Source organism: Callorhinus ursinus, unplaced genomic scaffold, assembly GCF_003265705.2.
Source record: "Callorhinus ursinus isolate GAN/ISIS: 27379988/994484 unplaced genomic scaffold, GSC_fseal_2.0 scaffold31, whole genome shotgun sequence".
Lineage (NCBI taxonomy): Eukaryota > Metazoa > Chordata > Mammalia > Carnivora > Otariidae > Callorhinus > Callorhinus ursinus.
In genome coordinates, this window is record NW_027397093.1 from 15,700,287 (window position 1) to 15,724,673 (window position 24,387).

A 24,387-nucleotide genomic window follows, 5' to 3' on the forward strand; every position below is an offset into this window, starting at 1 on the left:
CTGATTTGAACATGCACCCAGGGTTGAGAACCACTGGATGTTGCATTTTAAAAAATTAATTTAAGTAATCTCTGCACCCAACATGGGGCTTGAACTCACTACCCTGAGATTAAGAGCCACATGCTCAGGGTGCCTGGGTGGCTCCGTTGGTTGAGCGGCTGACTCTTGATTTTGGCTCAGGTCATGATCTCAGGGGTCCTAGGTTGGGCTCCATGCTCAGCAGGGAGTCTGCCTGAGGATTCTCTCTCCCTCTCCCCCTCACCCTGCTCACTCACGCTCTCTCTCAAATAAATGATTAAAAAAAAAAGTCACATACTCCACTAACTGAGCCTCTGTACTTTTTATTAAAAACACAAATCTCTTTTTCAGTTTATTTCTAGTTGACTGGCCAAATTTTTACTCAATTCACCAAATACTGATTTCAAATTTTTATTCTTCAAATTGGTTATGCAACAAAGTATTAAGCAAAGTGAATAAGCATCCTATTTATGAGTGTTTTAAGCCACCTAATTAAAAGCATTATATAACTATTTGAAATTGAAACTGACAATATTTATACAAACTTCTTGTAACAAATATAGCTTCCTAAACTATGAGCAATCCTGTCCTCAATGAATAAATCTGACAGTGAGATTTGAGAACAGAACATTTTAATCATTCAAATAGCAAGCTCAGTATCATTTCAAATTCTTTATTATACATCATGGTTGCACAATTTGAGGCTGGTTAAACACAATTGTTTTCAAAATTTCTTCGAATATTTTCTAGATTACTACATGCAAGTGACCATGAAAATATTTGGCATCTTTAAATTTTGAAACTCTGAACAGGCACTTACATGAAGGAAAACATTACCATTCACAGATAGCCACATTTAAAATAGATGCTCCAGCACATGGTACATGGAACCTTTTGCCATTAAAGAAGTTGGTTACTGACCATTTTATCAAAGTGCCATAGTAGTAAACAAGTTTAAAGAAATGTAATTTGGGTTACTTAGCTTACTCATAAAGTAAGGTTAACTGACAAGACTTGCGCTGAAGTGTATAAAAAAATATTGGTACAAAAACCAGTGAACCCTAAGTGAAAGTAGTTTCACACAGCAGGCTTCATTTTAGTTCCTACACTCCACATTTAGTGTATCTGAGATCAGACCCTACACATACGGACAGACAACTAAAACCTTCTTTTTGGAACTTTGAACAAATGACTTGAATTTAGTGTTAACAAAATTTAAACAGAGTGGGTGAAATTACATTTGAGTTTGAACTAGCCAAAGTTCCAGTTTAACAAACATGAAATTGTCCAGATCTAGATAACTACATGCTTCACAGGTCCTCCTGAGTTCCCCATCCTCAAATTTTCCCCTGGAAAGGGAAAAGAGTATTTGTGAAGGCAAGAAAATTATAATTTTATGTATGGGGTAAAAAGATGCCTTAAATTAAAAAAAAAAATTCAAAGTAGTTACAGAAAAATTATATAGTTTTAGCAAATTTGAAAATGCCAACAGAGTCAACTCTACATTGCAGAAAACATACAGTGGTACCTGCTGGATAGTAGTAGCAAAATAGTTATTTAATATGGCAAAAAAGAAAGATAGAAAGAAAAGAAATGAAAGAAAGAGAAAAGGAAGAGAAAGAGGGAGGAAGGGAGGAAGGGGCAAGCAAGCAGGCCACGGTCACATGCCACATAATCTCGGGGAAAAATTTTAACATTCACAAAACAGAAGACTTCAAAGAGGATACAATTCAGGAAGCCATGGAATGGTGGAATCAAAAGCACCTACAGTGAAACACTCCATATGTATTTCTCAAACACACATGTAGAAACAAATGTATTTCTCAAAAATATTGAGATGCCATGTTTTAAATCTTTGCAGGATTTAAGGCCCATTCAATTTTTCTATTTTTATTTGAACACGAAATACTTAATTTTTTGCATGTAGAGAAGAGGTAATTATTAGCATGAAAAAGGAGAAAAGTATTTATAATCAACATTACGAAGAAAAGCAAAATTACAAATACCAGCCTACTCACATGAAATCTTTAACGTTTATGCATATCTGAGTGCTTATTATCAGGTCAAAGTGTGCAGTAAAAAAAAAAAAAAAACACACAAAAAAGGAAGAAAAAACGGCAGCTTAAGAAAGTTCCAGTGTTTCAAAGAAAGCGCTTTTTTTAATGTATATACATGAAGAACATTTAGTTGTATCATAAAATAAATGCAGCACTGTAAGATAAAGGAAGACTATTATAAATGGAGTTTTGGCCTTTTCCCCCACTACAAGCTGCAACCATCTTTAACCTGCTGAACTTAATCTCAATGGATATAGGAGTTTTTTGTTTTTCTTTTTTTCTCCTATTCAGTTCACATTTCAGGCTGTTCAGCAGATGCCTGTGATTCTGGTGATTCAAATCGCTGGTGAAAGTTTGTTCTCTGTTTCCTCAATTTTTCAGGAGCTTTTCTCCATAAAATGATCTCCTAGTAAAACATATGCAAGACATCAACAAATTAACATTCTCATATTATGCCTTAAATCTTCACCATGGAAATAATGCCACTTCAATTTTAACTATAACAAAATTAGATTCTTCCCAACAAAAGCTGTTCTCTTTGCTGAGTGACCTACTTTCTTCCAGTTCTAATCTTGGACCACCCCTTCTGCCAGCCCTGCTTCCCTCTCATAAGCACCTATGCACACCACCACTGCCAATCCAATGTGGCACAAGATTCTAGCTATTACTGATTTCAAGAATTCCTAAAATTTGCCCTTGGTTTGCTATTTTGCCCTTATCCAAGTTCAAACCTTTGTCACTTCAACCTCAGACACTAAGAGCTTCTTGGTAGACAGCTCGGTCTCCAGTGCCTGAGGCCCCTTTCTAACCCACCCTTCCAATCACTACCGGATTTGGCTAAAACTCGGCTTCGACTGCACTTTAGTAGTTCTCAGCACCTCTAGGATAAATCTCAGACCAGGCATTCAAGGTCCTTCATAACCTTTATCCAACTTACCAACATCACTCTGTTCCCTCACCAGCCAAACAGTTAACGCTCTCCTCCCAATGCATTCCAAATAAACCCGCCCTACAATTTCTCCTATATATTTTTTTCTTCAAATACTTATTCCTCTGCCTATCCAAATCTTGTTCCAACCAATCCATCCTGAGATCTCTTTTAAATTCCTAAAATTAAAAAAAAACAATTCCTAAATTTGCTTTGTAAAGTCATGACAGGCTGCTTATGTTGGTTACCAAACATCCAAATGAATGCCGTGGGAAGCAATGTATTTATTCAATAAGGCTACAATATGTAACTGATTTGGAAACTGTAAAGTTTATATAATCTTTTTTTTAAGAGGGGGGAAGGGCAGAGGGAGAGGGAGAAAGAGAATCCCAAGCAGGCTCTACACCCAGAGCAGAGCCCAATGTGGGGCTCGATCTCACGACCCTGAGATCATGACCTGAGCTGAAATCAAGAGTCACACTTAACTGAGCCACCCAGGCGCCCCTATATAATCTATTTTGAGTTACAAATTACCTATTTTTAATTTTACAGCATTATGGCAATATCAACAGAAAAGGTTTTCTCTCTTCTAAATTATTGTCAAACTGTAATTTTAAGTTTTCTGTTAATTAGCTTTTATAATTTTTCTCTTTCCACACATATGCAATGTGAGGACCTTGAGGACAAACTACATTTATAAAAGGTAGATTTTGTATTCTTCACAATACTCAGTGCAGAATAATTTCTAATTTAGTTTTGAGTACTCAATTAACATTCAAATATTTATTAATCTGGTTCATAATATAAAAGACCATTCCAATCACAATCTTCATTGAAAATTCACCAAAGGCTTTTGATTTTCAAATGAGAACTAGTTTTATGATAAACATTTTATATAAAAAAGTATTAGATTTGGGTCATCTCAGGTAAATTTACAACAGAATGGAAAACCAGAATCCATCAAGTTAATGAAATCATTCAAAGTGCTAACGGAAATCTACATCTGTTGATAAAGGAAAGATATTCGAGACACTCCTGAATGAAAAAGCAAATTAAAGAACAACACACATATGATCTAAATACACATATACAAGTTTGTCTGGAAAACTAATCACAATGGTGGTGGAATTTTTGTTAACCTGTTCTTTATTGCCTAATTTTTTTAACAAACAGTAGGTATTATTTTTATAAAAAAAAAAACAAAACTTTCAAAAGAAAAATAAAAGCTCTGCCAAATTACAGCCCATTCTGGGGTTCTGCAAAATGACAGGGAAGAGATCTATCACAACACTATTCCATTCACACTTAAATTTCTTATCATAGAAACTCCCACTTGCTCAGTACTGTAAAGCTTAGAAAAGTGAGTGCTTTCCAGGTGTTTTTAGAACTGTCATAGAACAAAACATCAGCCTTGGTGGAACATCAGCCTTGGTGGCACCGTACCTGCTGCTTGAAGTACCTTCTGTCTTCCTCATCAACAAGGACTAGATTCAAAAAGTACCTTACTGAAAATTTTTTGTTCACATCTCTCATTGTTGGAGTTGGGTCATATCCCGCTAAAAATAGTCTTATTGGAATTGATTCACCTGAAAGAAAAACAATTTTCATTTAATTCTAAAGATGAAAATATGGTCACATAACACCTAGAACTAAGCATTATAGAGAAGACACTAACACTTTAGTTCTTCATGAGATGGCAGCTTAACAAAAACCTTATTTAAAAATTTTTTCTTAAAGATTTTATTTATTTGTCAGAGAAAGAGAGAGCGAGCGAGCACAAGCAAGGGGAGCTGCAGGCAGAGGGAGAAGCAGGTTCCCCGCTGAGCAAGGAGCCAGATACGTGGCTCCATCCTGGAACCTTGGGATTGCGACCTGAGCCGAAGGCAGACGCTTAACCAACTGAGCCACTCAGGCACCCCATAACAAAAACTTTAGACCAGGGTTTCTCAGCCTTAGCACTACTGACATTTTGGGCCGATAATTCTTCATTGTGGTTAAGTTCTATTAACTGCAGGAGGTTTAGCAGCATCCCTGGCCTCTATTCACCAGATATCAGCAGCATTCCCCAAGAGTGGCAACCAAAAATAACTCCAAGCAACAACAAATGTCCAGGGGGTGGTGGGTGGAGCAAAACTGCCCCTAGATGAGAACCACTGCTCTAGAGTCAGAATGCCTGGAATTCAGATGCCAACTCTACAACTTACTGGCTGTGTGACCTTGGCCAAATCACTTAACCATTTTGTTTCAAGTTCCTTATCTGTGAAATGGAAAACAGCAATAATATCCATCTTGTAGAGATTTGTAAGGACTATATGAGTCAATATATGTAAAAAGCTTAGAATAGTGCCAGCAGGTAAGTGCTGTTTTCATGAAGTTTACCATAATTTCTAATCATGTGTGTAAGTTCTTCAATACTTATTAACTAATTCATCCAAAGCAACAAACATGTTCCGAATGATGATTATTCCTTCGTTACCAAAAAGACTACTATTCAGATTCGCATGGCTTCTTTCTTAAGGGTAACTATTTGCATATTCTGTTTTGAATCTTTTATATGTAATACTTTTCTTGTGCACATCCATTTCCTGAAAGATATATGATCCACTACTTTACATAAAACTTTGTGGCTGCTGAAATTTTACAAAGTAATGTTGCCTAACAGGAGTGTACGTATACACACACACACACACACACACACACACACACACACACACACACAGGTCTTAAAGTTAGAAAGACCTGGGCTCAAATCCAATTCTGCCATGATTAGCTATTAAAGGAAACCAGATTATGTCACCACAAAATCTGCCTCTTTGACATAAAAATTATTTTGAGCTGAAGGCAATAATGAAGCAGCAAAGAACAGAAAAGGCTCCCCATTTTCTGCCTAAAGGCAGGCTATAACTTCTCCCTTTAATGAAGATAGTCTTATCAGCTCAGGGATGGCTGATCAGGAATGAGCAAACAAACCTTACTCCATTTGTTTCCTCCCTTAGATTTATTTACCTTCACACAGCTTGCCACACCCCTGGAGAAGCCTGCAACTACTTTCCTTTTTCCAGTTAGATCTCGAAATTTATTGTTCTTTTGATGCTATATATGCTGAAATTCTAAGCCACTGTTTTGAGTTATTTTTTGTTGAGGTTTTTCCTGCATGATGTGCACTGCACACATTAATAAACTTTTTTTTCCTTTATTAATCTGTCCTGAGAGTCCCAGCTGAAAATCTAAGATGGGTAGAGGTAAAGTTCTGCCTCCCCTACACTTTACCTTTAACAAGTTTTTTAACCTCTTTGTATCTGTTTAATCTGTAGAATAAGATACCATCACCTAACTCAAAGGAAACATTGGAGCACCTCAGAGTACAATGCCTCATCTATAGTTGGCACTCAGTAAATGATAGCTACTTTTTGAAATAATTACTAACCGAATGAGAAAAAGCCAAAGATATAGATGTAAAATGATAAATACTGAGGTACCTGGCTGGCTCAGTAAGTAGAGCATGTGACTTTTTTTTTTTTTAAGATTTATTTATTTGACAAGGGAGACAGAGAACACAAACAGGGAGAGTGGCAGGCAGAGAGAGAGGAAGCAGGCTCCCCATTGAGCAGAGAGCCTGACGTCAGTCTGGATCCTGGAACCCTGGGATCATGACTTGAGCTGAAGGCAGACGCTTAACTGACTGAGCCACCCAGGAGTCCTGAACATGTGACTCTTGATCTCAGGGCTGTAAATTCGAGCACCTTGTTGGGTATACAGGTTACTCAAAAAAAAATTAAAAATCTTTAAAAAGGTAAAATTATAAATACTGGCTTTATTATCTTGGATACTGAAGATAATAATGGAACTGCTTGTTTTCTTGGGAGCTATAAGGATTACAGAATCCCACAGAAATTAATGCTCAGCTAAACAGCACCTTGTATTCAGCATGAGTAAAAAAGACTTACCGAGATAAACTATCATAACAGAAGACAATCAAAATATTACAAATTCAGAATTAGATAAGAGATAATATATAAATGTCTCTTCTAAATACTAAAGATTTTTTTCTTTCTTTTTCTTTCTTTCTCTCTCTTTCTTTCTCACTCTCTTTCTTTCTTTTTTTTTAAGTAGGCTCCACGCGCAGCATGGAGCCCAGTGCCAGCCTTGAACTAACAACCCTGAGATCAAGACCTGAGCTAAGATCAAAACACAGAGGCTTAACCAACTGAGCCACCCATGTGCCCCTAAATACTAAAATTTAAACTGCGTAAAAAATTAAACCTTATTTCAGACTAGGAAGTACTATTACAGTCTTTCAGTATCTATACAAAGACGATCTTAAAAACATCATCATCAGAACCACTTTAAGAATTCACAAATACTTTTACACTGCATAAACACTTTCAAACTAAACTGCCATGAACAAAGCTTTGCGCAGTGGCAGTATCGTAGCCAATGAGGTTTATCCGAGGCACGATTATTGCTAATTAAACTGCCATGAACACTGCCGTTTGTACTACCTATCACACAAAAGAAGTAAATGAAAAGTATGTTACCTTTTACTGGTGCACCATCCATTATTTCATATTTAGCAATTGTTTCTGTTTCTGTGGTGGTACTGGGTCCTAGCACAATAATGTAAATGATGTTAAAAAAATAATGTAAATGACATTAAGTTAAATATTTCCAAAATACAATTTCCAACCTTGTATCTTATTTTCCAACTACATTATTTTAGTACTAATTTATCTTCCCATTTTGTGAAAATCATTTTTTTCTATTTCTTGATCTACACTTAACATACTTATCACTTGACTGAATGTTTCACTCTCTTCTTACCATATATATAGTTCAGAATCTTCTCCATAGAGTTCCTTCTATCATTTCTAGTATCTGCTAAAATAGAAACTAGCAATACACGTAAGAAATAACCACTGTCATGCTAGTTTTCTCTGCAACATTCAGACTGTCTTCTTTCAGAGTTAGTTAACTCTAACTTGGAGAAAACATCAAACTGAGTACTTGATTGACATAGTTCTTTTAAGTTTGGATGTTCATCTAATAAGAGATTATTTGACCCCAGACATCTGTAAAAAGTCAATGATATGATAAATGAAAAAAGTATATCAAAACATACATTAATGATCCCAATGCTGTAAAACATATAATATGCAAAGACAATTAAACTCTGTTCTGAATTGATTACAATTATATAATCTGCCCTTAACATGGTTTCCTTGGTTCTAAGATTTGCAAGTTTTACTATATATAATGTATAAAAAATAATCCAAACAGATTATTTTTTATTTAAACTTTTCTAGAATCAACACAATTTTTAACCAGAAAAAATGTTTAATTTCTTTTAAACAAGAAAAAGGAGAGAGGAAGGAAAGATGGCGGAGGAGTAGGGGACCCTATTTCAACTGGTCCCCAGAATTGAGCTGGGTATCTACCAGACAACTATGAGCACCCACGAAACCAGCCTGAGATGTAGGAAGATCTGGAGCTCTACAAACTGAATATCGCAGGCGGTTGGTTTTGAGGTAGGAAGCGGGGAGCCCTGATTCAGCGGACAGGTATCCAAGGATAAATGGCAGCAGGAGGGTGCCTGGCCGTGGGGATCCTACACCGCCGGTGAGCGACAGCCTGGCGCGCTGGGGATGGGGTACAGACTCACAGACCAGTAGTGGCAGGGAAAGGACTTTAGGGCAGCCCCCGGCGCGGAAACCCGGAGCGGTGGGGTCCAGCGAGCGATCTGGGGGCGGCTGGCGGTTTTAGAAGCACAAAGGTCAGAGACGTGCCCCGACCTGGAGGCAGGACTGGGGGCGCTGCAGAGGGGTGCACAACCCAGGACTCTGCAGTTTATAGCAGCACAGACAGAAACGGAGACAGTGTGGCCTGGAGAGCTCACTGAAGAACAGACTGCGGTCTCTCTGCTCTGAGGCAGAGGGTTGGAAACAGTCTCTTCTCTGACTCGCGAAGAGATGCGGAAAGCCGCCAGAAAACAAAAGCCCCAAAAACTGATTCCCGCTGAGCCCATCCCCCGCCACAGGGGGGCAGGGCAACTTCGCCCAAACAGGGTTGCCTGAGTAACAGTGCGACAGGCCCCTCCCGCAGAAAACCGGCTGGGAAAACAAGAGGCCAGCAACCCTAAGGTCCCAAGAAAAGAGGTGCATCTTGCTTGGGTTCTGGTCAATAATTTGGACTCTATGCATTCCCTCAAACACCCATCAACAGAATGACTAGGAGGATGAACCCCCAAAATAGAAAAGACTCAGAGATTATGACTTATGCTGCAGATTTACAAATGGATGCAGATATAACCAAGATGTCGGAGATGGAATTTAGGCTAGCAATTGTGAAGACAATGGCTAGAATGGAGAAATCAATTAATGGCAACATAGAGTCTCTAAGGACAGAAACGAAAGCTGAATTAGCAGAACTTAAAAATGCTATCAATGAGATCCAATCCAATCTAGGTAATCTAACAGCTAGGGTAAGTGAGGCAGAAGGACGAATAAGCGACCTGGAAGACAATATAATAGATAAAAAGGGAAAACAGGCCAGGGAAAACAACTCAGAATCCATGAAAATAGAATCAGAGAAATAAGTGACACCATGAAGCATTCCAATGTCAGAATAATTGGAATCCCGGAGGGAGTGGAGAGAGAGAGGGGACTAGAAGATGTATTTGAGCAAATCATGCTGAGAACTTCCCTAATCTGGGGAATGAAACAAACATTTGCTTCCTAGAGGCAGAGAGGACCCCTCCCAAGATCAAGGAAAACAGGCCAACACCCCGGCATGTAACAGTAAAACTTGCAAATCTTAGAACCAAGGAAACCATCTTAAGGGCAATTAGGGGGAAGAGATTCCTTACGTACAGAGGGAGGAACAACAGAATAACGTCAGACCTATCCACAGACACCTGGCAAGCCAGAAAGGCCTGGCAAGACATATTCAGGGTACTAAATGAGAAGAACATGCAGCCAAGAATACTTTATCCGGCAAGGCTGTCATTTAGAATGGATGGAGAGATGCAGAGCTTCCACAACCAGCAGAAACTGAAAGAATATGTGACCACTAAGCCGGCCCTGCAAGAAATATTAAGGGGGGGTTCTATAAAAGGAGAAAGCCCCCCAGAGTGATATATAAAAGAAATTTACAGGGACAATCTATAAAAACAACAGGCAACATGATGACAATTCGTATCTTTCAATAATCACGCTCAAGGTGAATGGCCTAAATGCTCCCATAAAACAGCACAGGGTTGCAGATTGGATAAAAAGACAGGACCCATCCATATGCTGCCTATGAGAGACTCATGTTGAACCTAAAGATACATCCAGACTGAAAGTGAAGGGATGGAGATCCATCTTCCATGCCAACGGACCTCAAAAGAAAGCTGGGGTAGCAATTCTTATATCAGACAAATTAGATTGTAAACTAAAGTCTGTAATTAGAGACACAGAAGGACACTATATCATTTTTTTTTGACACTACATCATTCTTAAAGGGTCTATCCAACAAGAAGATCTAACAACTGTAAATATCTACGCCCCCAACATGGGAGCAGCTATCTACATAAGCCAACTGTTAACCAAAATAAAGAGTCATACTGATAATAATACGTTAATTGTAGGAGACCTCAATACTCTACTCTCAGCAATGGACAGATCATCTAAGCAGAAAATCAACAAGGAAACAAGAGCTTTGAATGATACACTGGACCAGATGGACCTCATAGATATTTACAGAACATTCCACCCTAAAACAACAGAATACTCATTCTTCTTGAGCGCACATGGAACTTTCTCCAGAATAGACCACATACTGGGTCACAAATCAGGTCTCAACTGATACCAAAAGACTGAGATTATTCCCTGCATATTCTCAGACCACAATGCTTTAAAACTGGAACTCAATCACAAGAAAAAATTTGGCAGAAATTCAAACACTTGGAAGCTAAAGACCACTCTGCTCAAGAATGTTTGGGTCAACCAGGAAATCAAAGAACTCAAACAATTCATGGAAATCAATGAGAACGAAAACACATCGGTCCAAAACCTATGGGATACTGCAAAGGCGGTCCCAAGGGGGAAATACACAGCCATCCAAGCCTCACTCAAAAAAATAGAAAAATCCCAAATTCACCAACTAACTCTACACCTTAAAGAACTAGAGAAAAAGCAACAAACAATGCCTAAGCCACGCATTAGAAGAGAAATAGTTAAAATTAAAGCAGAAATCAATGAATTAGAAACCAGAAACACAGTAGATCAGGTCAACGAAACTAGAAGTTGGTTCTTTGAAAGAATTAATAAGATCAATAAACCACTGGCCAGACTTATCCAAAAGAAAAGAGAAAGGACCCAAATTAATAGACTTATGAATGAAAGGGGAGAGATCACAACTAACACCAAGAATATAGAAACAATTATTAGAAATTATTATCAACAACTATATGCCAATAAACTGAGCAATCTGGATGAAATGGAGGCCTTCCTGGAAACCTATAAGCTGCCAAGACTGAAACGGGAAGAAACTGACAACCTGAATAGGCCAATAACCAGTAACGAGATTGAACCAATGATCAAAAACCTCCCAAAAAACAGGAGTTCAGGGCCTGATGGATTACCTGGGGAATTCTACCAAACATTCAAAGAAGAAATAATACCTATTCTACTGAAGCTGTTTCAAAAAATGGAAACAGAAGGAAAACTTCCAAACTCATTCTATGAAGCCAGCATTACCCTAATCCCCAAACCAGGCAAAGACCCCATCAAAAAGGAGAATTTCAGACCGATATCCCTGATGAATATGGATTCCAAAATCCTCAACAAAATCCTAGCTAATAGGATCCAACAATACAAAGAACCATCCACCACGACCAAGTGGGATTTACCCCCGGGATGCACGGGTGGTTCAACATTTGCAAATCAATCAATGGGACAGAACACATTAATAAAAGGAGGAAGAAGTACCATATGGTCCTCTCAATTGATGCAGAAAAGCATTTGACAAAATACAACATCCTTTCCTGATTAAAACTCTTCAGAGTATAAGGATGAGGGAACCTTCCTCAAGTTCATAAAATCCACCTATGAAAAACCCACAGCGAATATCATCCTCAATGGGGAAAAGCTGAGAGCCTTTCCCTTAAGATCAGGAACACGTCAAGGATGCCCACTCTCGCCACTATTGTTCAACATAGTACTAGAAGTCCTAGCAACAGCAATCAGACAACAAAAAGAAATAAAAGGTATTCACATTGGCAAAGAAGAAGTCAAACTCTCTCTTTTCGCAGACAATATGATATTTTATGTGGAAAACCCAAAAGACTCCACCCCCAAATTACTAGAACTCATACAGCAATTCAGTAATGTGGCAGGATACAAAATCAATGCACAGAAATCAGTTGCTTTCTTATACACTAACAATACAACTGTAGAAAGAGAAATTAAAGAAACGATTCCATTTACAATAGCACCAAAAACCATAAGATACCTCGGAATAAACCAAGCCAAAGAGGTAAAGGATCTACAGGAACTACAGAACACTCATGAAAGGATCTCCAGGAACTACAGAACACTCATGAAAGAAATTGAAGAAGACACAAAAAGATGGAAAAATATTCCATGCTCATGGATCAGAAGAATAAACATTGTTAAAATGTCTATGCTACCCAGAGCAATCTATACTTTCAACGCCATCCTGATCAAAATTCCAATGACATTTTTCAAAGTGCTGGAACAAACAATCCTAAAATTTGTATGGAATCAGAAAAGACCCCGAATCGCCAAGAAAATGTCAAAAAAGAAAAACAAAGCTGGGAGCATCACGTTGCGCAATTTCAAGCTATATTACAAAGCTGTGATCACCAAGACAGCATGGTACTGGCACAAAAACAGACATATAGACCAATGGAATAGAACAGAGAACCCAGAAATGGACCCTCAACTCTACAGTCAAATAATCTTTGACAAAGCAGGAAAAAATATGCAATGGAAAAAAGACAGTCTCATCAATAAATGGTGCTGGGAAAATTGGACACCCACATGCAGAAGAATGAAACTCGACCATTCTCTAACACCATTCACAAAGATAAACTCAAAGTGGATGAAAGACCTCAATGTGAGACAGGAATCCATCAAAATCCTAGAGGAGAACATAGGCAGTAACCTCTCTGACATCGCCCACATCAACTTCTTTCAAGTACATCTCCAAAAGCTAGTGAAACAAAAGCAAAAATGAACTTTTGGGACTTCATCATGATAAAAAGCTTCTGCACAGCAAAGGCAACAGTCAACAAAACAAAGAGGCAACCCACAGAATGGGATAAGATATTTGCAAATGACACTACAGACAAAGGGCTGGTATCCAAGATCTATAAAGAACTTCTCAAACTCAACTCCCAAAAAACAAATAATCAAGTAAAAAAGTGGGCAGAATATATGAAAAGACACTTCTCTGAATAAGACATTCAAATGGCTAACAGACACATGAAAAACGTTCATCATCATTAGCCATCAGGGAAATTCAAATCAAAACCACGTTGAGATACCACCTTACACCAGTCAGAATGGCAAAAATGGACGGGGAAAGAAACAACAAATGTTGGAGAGGTTGTGGAGAAAGGGGAACCCTCTTACACTGTTGGTGGGAATGCAAGTTGGTACAGCCACTTTGGAAAACAGTGTGGAGGTGCCTCAAAAAGTTAAAAATAGAGCTACCCTATGACCCAGCAATTGCACTCCTGGGTATTTACCCCAAAGACACAGATGTAGTGAAAAGAAGGGCCATATGCACCCCAATGTTCATAGCAGCAGTGTCCACAATAGCCAAACTGTGGAAAGAGCCGAGATGCCCTTCAACAGATGAATGGATAAAGAAGATGTGGTCCATATATACAATGGAATATTACTCAGCCATCAGAAAGGATGAATACCCAACTTTTACACCAACATGGATGGGACTGGAGGAGATTATGCTAAGTGAAATAAGTCAAGCAGAGAAAGTCAATTATCATATGGTTTCACTTATTTGTGGAACATAAGGAATAGTATGGAGGACATTAGGAGAAGGAAGGGAAAAATGAAGGGGGGGAATTAGAGGAGGAGATGAACCATGAGACACTATGGACTCTGAGGGTTTTGGGGGGGATGAAAGGGGGGTTGGATAGCCCGGTGACGGGTATTAAGGAGGGCAGGTACTGCATGGAGCACCCGGTGTTATAGGAAAACAATGGATCGTGGATCACCACATCAAAAACTAATGATGTACTGTATGGTGTCTAACATAACATAATAAAATTTAAAAAAAAATGCGAAAAAAAAAAAAGAAAAAGGAACCTGACATTTGATTTTAATATCTTTAAATCCCTTAAAACTTTTATTAGCAGGTGAAAATGGAGATTAAGAAATCACAGATGATTCTAATTATGATTCCAATTATAAATTCTTAAAGAGTGTTGCCTAAAATTATTTTCAGCAAAAATCCAACAAATGAGACAAATTAAATCTATACACTAATTAAAATTAAAAAGCAATTATAAATAATTCTGGGGCAAATGGTCAGCCATCTGGAAAAAACTAAAGTTGAATCCATATCAAGACAAATTCCGAAGAAATTAAAAATTTAAACAAAATCCCCAGATTATATTATTTTAGGAGAATCAAGCACAGAAAATTACTTTTAGAACATCAGTGTGAAAAAGGCCTTTCTGTGGCATAAAACCTAGAGTCTATAAAAGGAAAAACTGGTAAATTTGACTACACAAAAAGAACTACACGGCAAAAGCCATCATTAGCAAGACAAATTAAGGAAATTTTTGCTGCATTCATTCATTTAGAAGGATTTTATTTATTTATTTGACAGAGAAAGCAAGCAAGAGAGCATAACCAGGGAGAGCAGCAGAGGGAGAGGGAGAAGCAGGGAGCCCAACCATGGGGCTCAATCCCAGGACCCCTGGATCATGACCTGAGCCAAAGGCAGATGCTTAATCAACTGAGTCACCCAGGTGCCCCTTTTGCTGCTTTTAATACAGAAAAAGGAATTGATTTCCCTAATATATAAAGAGTTTCTACAAATCAGTAAGGAAAGACTAATAATCCAAAAGAGATGGAACATAGGATATAGATAGGCAGTGTTTATAGAAAAATAAAAATAGCTTTTATACACATGAAAAGATGCTTACCCTCATTCAGAATGAAAAAACTAAATTAAAACTACAACGAGGAACTTTCTCTCCCTACTCATCAGATCAGCTAAAAATTTTCTAATGTTGTATTGGTAAGAATAGGAGGAAAAGGGGCAACTGGGTGTCTCAGTCAGTTAAGCATCTGCCTTCGGCTCAGGTCATGATCCCAGGGTCCTTGTCAGGCTCTCTGCTCAGTGGGGAGTCTGCTTCTCCCTCTCCCTCTGCCCCATCCCCCTCCTCATACTCTCTCTCTAGCTCACTCAAATAAATAAATAAAATCTTTAAAAAAAAAAGAATAAGAGGAAAAAGAGGCATTCTTCTACATTCCTTGCTGGTAATAATACAAATTGATACAACCCCTAAAGAGGATAAACTGATACGTATCAAAATTACAAATGAATATACTCTTTGAAATAACAATTCTACTTTTAAGATTTTTATCTCCCACACACACCTGCACACATGCAAAATGACATTAAGTTTAGCACTGTGTGGAATAGCAAGTGACTGGAAACAACCTGTAGCAGACTGGTTAAATTCTAGTATATCCATAGAAAGGAATACTATAAAAAAGATGAGGAAGTACTCTACACATTGATATGGAAAGATCTCTAAGATATATTAAGTGAAAAAGCAAAATATATATTGTACATAAACATTTAACTTAAAAGCAGGGGGAAGGGTATAATATAAAGGTAGTTATTGTATATGTATAAATATCAAGAAGCATTTTAAAACTTATAAACATATGGGCGCCTGGGTGGCTCAGCCGGTTAAGCGTCTGCCTTCAGCCCAGGTCATGATCCCAGGGTCCTGGGATCGAGTCCCGCATCGGGCTCCCTGCTCTGCGGGGAGCCTGCTTCTCCCTCTCCCACTCCCCCTGCTTGTCTTCCTGCTCTCACTATCTCTCTATCAAATAAATAAATAAAATCTTAAAAAAAATAAAAACTTATAAACATATGACCTATGAGTAGCTGGAGTACACAAATAGGACACTTTTTACTATATAGTCTTTTACACTTTATTTTTGAACCATGTGAATGTGTAACCTATTCAAAAATTAATTTTTAAAAAAGTACAAATATTAAGCAATATTAAGTATCAAAGTTAGTATCCAGTATGTATATTTATTGTGTATCTAAACAATATTTTAAGATTTAAAAATTTTTTAAAACAGGTATTTTAATTCAAATACTCTTTTTAACTTACCAATTCCTGTGATCTCTTTTTTGATCAGTTGCAACTCCATATGTTGGATTTTTATTCTTACTAATAAAAAGTAAATTTTTCCAACAATCACATCCTTTAGATGATACCTTTGGGGAAAGAACATACCTCATTTACCAAGTATCAGTTTAAAAAAACAATCAAAAAGGGGCACCTGAGAGGTGCAGTCGGTTAAGTGTCTGACTTGGATTCGACTCAGGTCTCAATCTCAGGGTTATGAGACTGAACCCCGTGTCAGGCTCTATGCTCAGTGCAGAGTCTGCTTTGGATTGTCCCTTCCTCTCCCCCTTCCCCTCCCGCTCATTCTCGCTCTCTCTCTCTCTCTCTCATCTGTCTCTAAAATAAATAAATATTAAAAAAAAAAGAGAGTGAAATATGTCCTGAAAGGCTTTAGTAGACCTCTTTATGTCAGACATCTTTATGACAGTAACTATTTAAGAATACCATTTTGGGGGCAGCTGGGTGGCTCAGTTGGTTAAGCGTCTGCCTTCAGCTCAGGTTATGATCTCAGGGTCCTGGGATCAAGCCCTGTGTCTGGCTCCCCATTCAGCGGGGAGTCTGCTCCTCTCCCTCTGTCCCTCCCTCTGCTTTTGCTGTCTCTCAAATAAATAAAATCTTTTTAAAAAATACCATTTTGGCTATTCATATTATTTAATGTTTTTTTTTTCAAAAAAGTATTCACCACTTTGCTATAAAAATAGGAATCAAGCTTTAACTTGACCATCAATACACCTCAAAGGGAAGAATTAGCCTGATTAACTGTGGGTCCTTTACTTAGAAGTTAGATTCCAAAGAACTTAAGCAGAGAAAATTAAGACTGTTATGCTTGCAATATTTATTTGGTGTATAAAGATGTTTCTGAACATTAAAACTCTACACAAGAGTTTAGTGTCCTTATTACTCTAAGTGCTAGAGTAGTGCAGCTAACAAAGCACTTGCCCACAAAGAGACATTCCACAGCTTGAGTTTGTTGCTATGATATCTAGTCATCAAAGTCCTTTCCCAATTACTCTGGAATGACGTGCTAATAAATCTGGAAATTACTACAATCCCCAGAGGGCTTTTCAACCTTCTCCCAGGTTTGAATCTCAAAATAATATCCCAGGAGTTGATCAATGTATTATGCTGGCCTGAAGGGAGGCTTCCAGTGACAAGGTTTTAGGTCCTAAACAATTTGATAATTTTATTAACAATATAATTTAAGACTCTGAAGGCATGTTTATATCACATTTTTAGTAATATAAATTGGTGAGTGACAAGTCATGTAACAGAAGAACACACAGGAAGGGGATAAAAGAATATACATCCATTTCTTCAACAAATAAACTTTAGTGGAAAAAAATAAGGGGGAAACTTACAATAAATTAAAAGAAATTTAAGAGTCAAACAACCAAATGCAATGTGTCCGGATGCCCTGGATTTGAACAAATCTTGTTTGGATACTGATGTGAATAAACCATGTAGGGGAAAAAAGACATTTTATGAGATAATCAAGGAAATGTGAACACTGACTGGATATGTACAGGTATTAAGAAATTATTAATATTTTTAAATATAACAGTATATTTAAAATAATACACAATTTTTATGGATGAAGTTCTATGTCTGGAATTGGCTTCAATATAATCTGTTGGGAGTGTGGGGACTGGATCCAGGTAAAACAGATCTGACCGTATACTGACAAGTACTGGAGCTGGGCGCTGGGTACCTGAGGATTCACTGTACTGCTCATACACTTTGGTCTATGCTTGAATTTTTCCATAATAAAGTTTAAAAAGGTATTCAACAATAAGCAAAGCAGGAGCCTATTTCTGTAAAAATACATTATATAAACATAATATATACCTTTCCCTCTCTTGTGAAAAGATATGCAAGAGATCTTATGATTTAAGCGGTAAAATAAAAAATAATAAAATTAAAAATGTGATCTTTTTACACTGCCAAAATTTTCTTATTTATTTTTTTTAAGATTTTATTTAATTATTTATTTGAGAGAGAGAGACAGAGATAAAACACAAGTGGAGAGGAGAGGGAGAAGCAGGCTCCCTGCTGATCAGGGAGCTGGACACGGGGCTCGATCCCAGGACCCTGGGATCATGACCTGAGCCGAAGGCAGACGCTTAACTGACTGAGCCACCCAGGCGCCCCTACATTGCCAAAATTTTCAATAATGAAAATGTACTGCTTATGTAGGCAGAAAAAAGCATTTTTGTTCAGTTTTAAAGAAATGACTAAGCTAAAGTTATACCAACCCAGTAAGGAAAATTTTTACAGACAGAAGGGATTAGTTGCCTTCTGAGATGGTAAGATCCCCTACAAAAAATGACCAAGCAGAGACTTACTAGGAATTGAATATGAAAGACACCTACGCTGAGTCAAGAAGACAGTTTTTCTGCTCAGAGATTTCGTTGGGCTGTTAACATCAAATTAATGTCAATTCTATCCCTACTCTGACCAATTTACAAAGACCTGAAAAGCTTATTTCTTAAATTTTCCCTGATCATTTAAGTTATCTGTTGTTAAAGGTACTTACTTTGATTTATTATATTCAAATTCTATGTGTAGACAATCTTCAATGCCCACTTCCATCTTAATAGAGTTGTTAACATCAGGATATGTGGCAAGCTGGTGAACAATAAGATCATATTCTTTTATCAAATCTGTCAGTCTTCTTACTATTGTCACTTTAAGAAAATACCTACAAAGCCAACAGAGAGATAAGTTAACACAAATCTATTATAAATTTTAGTGTTTTAAATAAGCAAACATTGACTGCAACTCAGCTTTCTCCTTACTGATCCTTTGGGATCAACTTACTTCATGAAAGAGTTCTAATCTTTAAATGCTCCCACTATCAAAAAAAAAAATACAAAGTGCAATTTTAAGAAGAGTGTACGTACTTTTTAGATGCATTTGAAGTGCTATGGTCATGCCTTCCTGAGGAAATCTCTACCACTTTTTTTTTAATTTTATTGTTATGTTAATCACCATACATTACATCATTAGTTTTTGATGTAGTGTTCCATGATTCATTGTTTGTGTATAACACCGAGTGCTCCATGCAGTACGTGCCCTCCTTAATACCCATCACCAGGCTAACCCATCCCCCCACCCCCCTCCCCTCTAGAACCCTCAGTTTGTTTCTCAGAGTCCATAGTCTCTCATGGTTCGTCTCCTCCTCCGATTTCCCTCCCAATCTCTATCACTTCTTACCATATACCAAATGAGATTTGCTGGGAAACTAATGGATTTTGAGGTAATTCTGTTTACAAGACAAAAGGAAGTACCTAGGGGATGATTCATACAAAGGAATTATATGACTAAAACTTCTCATGATGGCAGTCTCTAAATCTACGATAGAAGGCTCTTATTACCTCAGGTGAACATTAGCTAGACAAGACAAAATATTTGGCAGAATTCTTAAAAATCTGAAGTCTATCAGTCCAGAATTATAATCCAAAATTCTAATAAGACATTCAATAGTAGCCATTACTTTCTGGTTTTGACACCATCTACAGTTTGTCAATACATATTCATACCTCAAGCGGACATTGGCACCGATGTAAGATTCATATGGCTTTTCAACTTGCATAAATTCAAAATCATAACTTCTGCTCTGAGTTAATTCTCCAGGCAAGGCTAGTTCTTTCACTAGGTTTACAAATTCATGAGTATTACTCTTGTCATTGAAAAGTTCTACAAAATTTTAAAAAGCAAAAAAGACCAATTACATTTAATACCTATTTCATTAAAACCCAAACTTCTACCTCCAAAGCAAATAATTTTTACCAAAAGAATTAGTTGGATTTGTCTTTAATATACTAGAGCTATGATATAAATTCCATTATCCTCATTATGCTCCACCTAAGCATAAAAAAAAAAATTCAGTCACACAGCACAATGAAAATTTCTATTATAAAAGATGTATTCATTCCTTTACTGTAGTTAAGGCTTGCCCAAAATGAAGCTGCTTTAACAGACACATTTCCAGGAATTATTTGAACTTCCTCCCTTCAAGGCAAAAAGCATTTATTGTTTTGCTTTAGTTAGGCAAATATATTACCTTGATAAAACTATAATATACAAAAGACTTACCAACTATCAGTGAATTACTATAACTTGCCCCTCAAGTATAATCTCATCTGGAATAGATATATAAACAAATATCTACCAATTCCAATTTTGATACTTTAAACATGTATAGTACATCTTAGAAAGCAAGATTTAAAACCTAGTTATGTATACTGTAATAGAAAGATCCATTTTTTTTCTCTTTTTCAATCTGCCATACCAAATGATTTATACAGTTTAACTCCTACTAAACCAAGAATGCCTCTGAAATACATGTGTGGAAATGTACACAAGCTGATCTAAGTCAAGAAGAAATTACACCTTTCTTTTTCACATGGAATTTTCTGACAGGTGAGTCTGGCTACAGGCACACACTAGGTTAGGAAGACAAATGGCGTGGGTAATTAGAAAGTGAAGGATGAAGGTGACACTGGTAATTGTAAAGCTGGTGAAAAATGTAGGCAGATGGAAATTTCAGTGAGTCAACTAATTTACTCGAATTATTTTTCAAGGCTGGTAACTTACATAACTCCTTTCATTTTTAGTAATTAAGTTTAATAACAAATAAAGGCAGGATGAGTCAAGTATTTAACACAATTCAAAGAAACATGATTTAATGTTTATAAAATAAATCCTCTCCTTTATTATGCAAAATCAATTCCTTCTTTCCACAAAACTAATTTGTAATTCAAGAATTTAAGTGCCAAATCCAACCCTCTTCAAACTCAGTTATTAAAAAAAAAAAAAAAGTAATACTATTTTAAAACTCACCAATTTGACCTACAAATTCAATTCTAATTCCTTGGTGCTCTAGCCTCTTTCCAGGTTGCTTAAAGGCTAGGTTTACCTGCCAAAACATGAAATTATAAAATATGTTAACAATCCTTTGAGTGGGCCTACTGATAGATTCCTTCCAGATGAATGCAATATATAAATATTTCAGGTATTCATTTCTGAAGTTTGAGACACCACCACATACCTAGATCATTATGACTTTACAGCACCAGAGAAGGTATAACTTACTCTTATACAATCACTTACACATACACTTAAAAGCACCTGCTTTGTTAGGAAGGAATCCTTTCTAAGTTGGAGAACTATAAAGACTCAAATCAAAAAAAGGGAAAATTTGCAACTAATCAAATGTGTTTTCTGGTCAAATAGTTAAACAATTCTACACAATAGCATTTTAATGTAAGGTAATCACTAATTTTAGGAATTTACCTAAAAGACCACTTTAGCTCTTTGTAACCAAAAATATATTATAATTCCTAACCTTAAAAGCAATGTTTATTCCCCTGAATCTGCTACTCACTCTAAAAACAGAATGTCCAAAGACTGAAATTTTGTATTTGTATGATTTACCTTACATATTTTGGAAGTAAAATATATAACCTTGAAATCCTAAATTTACATCTGCCAAATAGAAGCCTTAATTTTATAAATTTTTTAGTTTGACAAAATATCTATAAAGTACAGACATATTAAAAAAATTTTCCAAATGTTTAAGGATTAGCTAACATACATAAAAACATACTTTCAGATTTATTCTTTACTATAAAAAATATTAACATGACTCTCAAAAGCTTTTTTAACTAATGCTTCTCAAAAGGTAACAGTAATCAAGGGCCAATAAAAACAGAGATCCAATTACTTCTGTTTGTAAACTATATTAACTAAAATTATTCACTTTTCTTTATCTTCCATACTGTAACCAGAATGAGTTAGTTATTTGCTTTCCAAATTAATATCTCAGAGAAAGAAGCAAATAATTAAATAGTGGTACATCATATGATGGAATATTATTGTTTAAAAATAATAAGATCAAAGAATTTTTAATGATGTGGGAAGATGTGCATGATATGTTACATGAAGGAAGCATGGTCAAATTGTATACAAGCATAATGCCAATTATATATTTTTTTTAATTACACAAAAGAAATACTCTTAAAGCAGTTACTTCTGGAATGTGTAATTATGAGTAATTTTGTCTTCTTCGTAATTTTCAAGGTTTTGTTTTTTTACAATGGTCAATACTTTCAAAGTCAGAAAAATACTTGAAAAAAGTATATCAGAGGATTCACATATACTAACAAGTTGAATTTTAGGTTTGAACTACAAATAATACAAGCCTAACTCCCAGCTATTTCACAAGCCAGGCAGTAATTAGAGCTATTCTCTAATTTACACAAATAAAGCACATAAAAACAGAGTACTTCTTAAAACGTCTATCTGGCAACAGATTTGGGGAATGTCTTCATCGAAACATGGCTGTGTCTGATATTTTTAAATTTACAGTTCTTCAAAAAATACTTTGAAACCATACTATTAAGGTAGAAATTTAAAGTTATTCCATTTTTCTACCAAATTGCCTAAACTCTGAAATTGTCCTTGGTCTCCCACTGATGTCAAAACACAATTGCTTTTAAGCCTAATGCAAGATATTCTGGAATCTGAACGATCCCAGGGTTGGAAGGCATAATTAAGCATTTTTATTTAAAAGCTGTTCTGCAAGGGAGCATAGAAACATAAATGAAACTATGTGAACTGAGTTAAAGAATTTTAATACTAACTCCTACACTTTTGTAACTTTTATAATTTCAAACATAAAATAGTTCCAAGAACAGCACAAGGAAATCCTACATAATCTTTATTCAGATTCATCATGTTTATGTTTTGTCCTATATGATTTATCATCTCTCTCTCTATATATAGACGTCTGTGCATACATATACAATTTTTTTCCACAGTTGAGAATAATTTGGAGACATCATGCTCCCCTACCCATAAACACTTCATGTATACCTAAGAAAATAATCTTTTAATCACAGTGCAAATATCAAAATCAGGAAACTTATAACTCCATAGATTATATTCAAATTCCAACACTGTGCCAATAACGTACTTTACACCCTTTTTTCCTCCTATCCAGGCTCCAATCCAGGATCACATTACTTTTAGTTATGTCTCTTTAGTCTCCTTTAATCTCAAACATTCCTCAGTCATTGCTTTTTTTTTTTTTTTTTTTTGTGAGAGCACACGCACAAGCAGGTGGGGAGAGGCAGAGAAAGAGAACGTCTAGGCTCAGCACTGAACCCAACATGGGACTGAATCCTCAATCTCAGGACCCAGAGATCATGACCTGAGCCACAATCAAGAATCAGACGCTTAACCAACTGAGCCATCCATGTGCCCCGAATCATTGCCTTTCTTGACCTTGATGTTTTTTAATACAGGTCACTTATTTTGTTGAACAGCCCTCAATTTGGGTTTGTTTGATATTTTATCACAGTTAGACTCAGCTTATGCATTTTTGGCAAGAATACCACAGAAATGAAGTTGTGTCCTTCTCAGTGTATCTTATTAGGAAGTACATGATGCCAAGCGTGATTTTAACTTTGATCACTTAATCAAGGTGATCTACCAGGTTTCTCCAATTTAAAGTTACTATTTTTTCCCTTTGTTATAAGTAATTTGAGAAATGTGAGACAATGTATACCTCTTTAAAAGGCCATGAAAACAAAACATAGGGAAACTGTATATAAAACATATTCACTGCCTTAACAAGCCAATCTCAAACTCATTTTTCAGCATCTAATATTCTGTAGATGTCTCAAATAATGCTGTCTTCAGGAGCTGTGTAAGGAGTAAAATTCATCTACATTGTGTTTAAGACACACGTCCATCAACGTACTACACACCATTTATAGTATCATTTACAGTGAATTACTGAGATATCTGCACTTTATTGTTGCTGAATACTGTGGTTATCCAAAATTAATTTCCAACTGCTACCAGAAGAATGTGGTCCATATTCATATTGATGAAAGATACTGCGATAATATTCTTTGTTTAAAGAATTAAGCTATAGGGCGCCTGGGTGGCTCAGTTGGTTGAGCGACTGC

The 24,387-nt window shown here is 36.5% G+C and overlaps 1 protein-coding gene and 1 non-coding gene across 5 annotated transcripts in view; one reads left to right on the forward strand and one right to left on the reverse strand.

The window, feature by feature from the left end:
- Nucleotides 1–675: 675 nt before the first annotated feature.
- Nucleotides 676–24,387, reverse strand: part of VPS26A (VPS26 retromer complex component A) — a 37,843-nt gene continuing 14,131 nt past the window's right edge. For 3 of the 4 annotated variants that reach the window (XM_025850236.2, XM_025850235.2, XM_025850237.2), the window contains exons 3-9: nucleotides 21,254–21,329; nucleotides 19,951–20,107; nucleotides 18,945–19,109; nucleotides 16,394–16,500; nucleotides 7,542–7,610; nucleotides 4,447–4,589; nucleotides 676–2,481 (exon numbers count right to left, since the gene is read on the reverse strand). In XM_025850236.2, coding sequence (XP_025706021.1) covers nucleotides 2,368–2,481; nucleotides 4,447–4,589; nucleotides 7,542–7,610; nucleotides 16,394–16,500; nucleotides 18,945–19,109; nucleotides 19,951–20,107; nucleotides 21,254–21,329 — 831 coding nt within the window. In that variant the 3' untranslated portion in view covers nucleotides 676–2,367. The remainder of the gene's footprint in view (nucleotides 2,482–4,446; nucleotides 4,590–7,541; nucleotides 7,611–16,393; nucleotides 16,501–18,944; nucleotides 19,110–19,950; nucleotides 20,108–21,253; nucleotides 21,330–24,387) is intronic. The other variant, XM_073878910.1, reaches the window with a different exon arrangement.
- LOC112807488 (U4 spliceosomal RNA) lies at nucleotides 7,412–7,553 on the forward strand. The gene has a single exon (XR_003204092.2). It is a non-coding gene; the product is annotated as a U4 spliceosomal RNA (small nuclear RNA).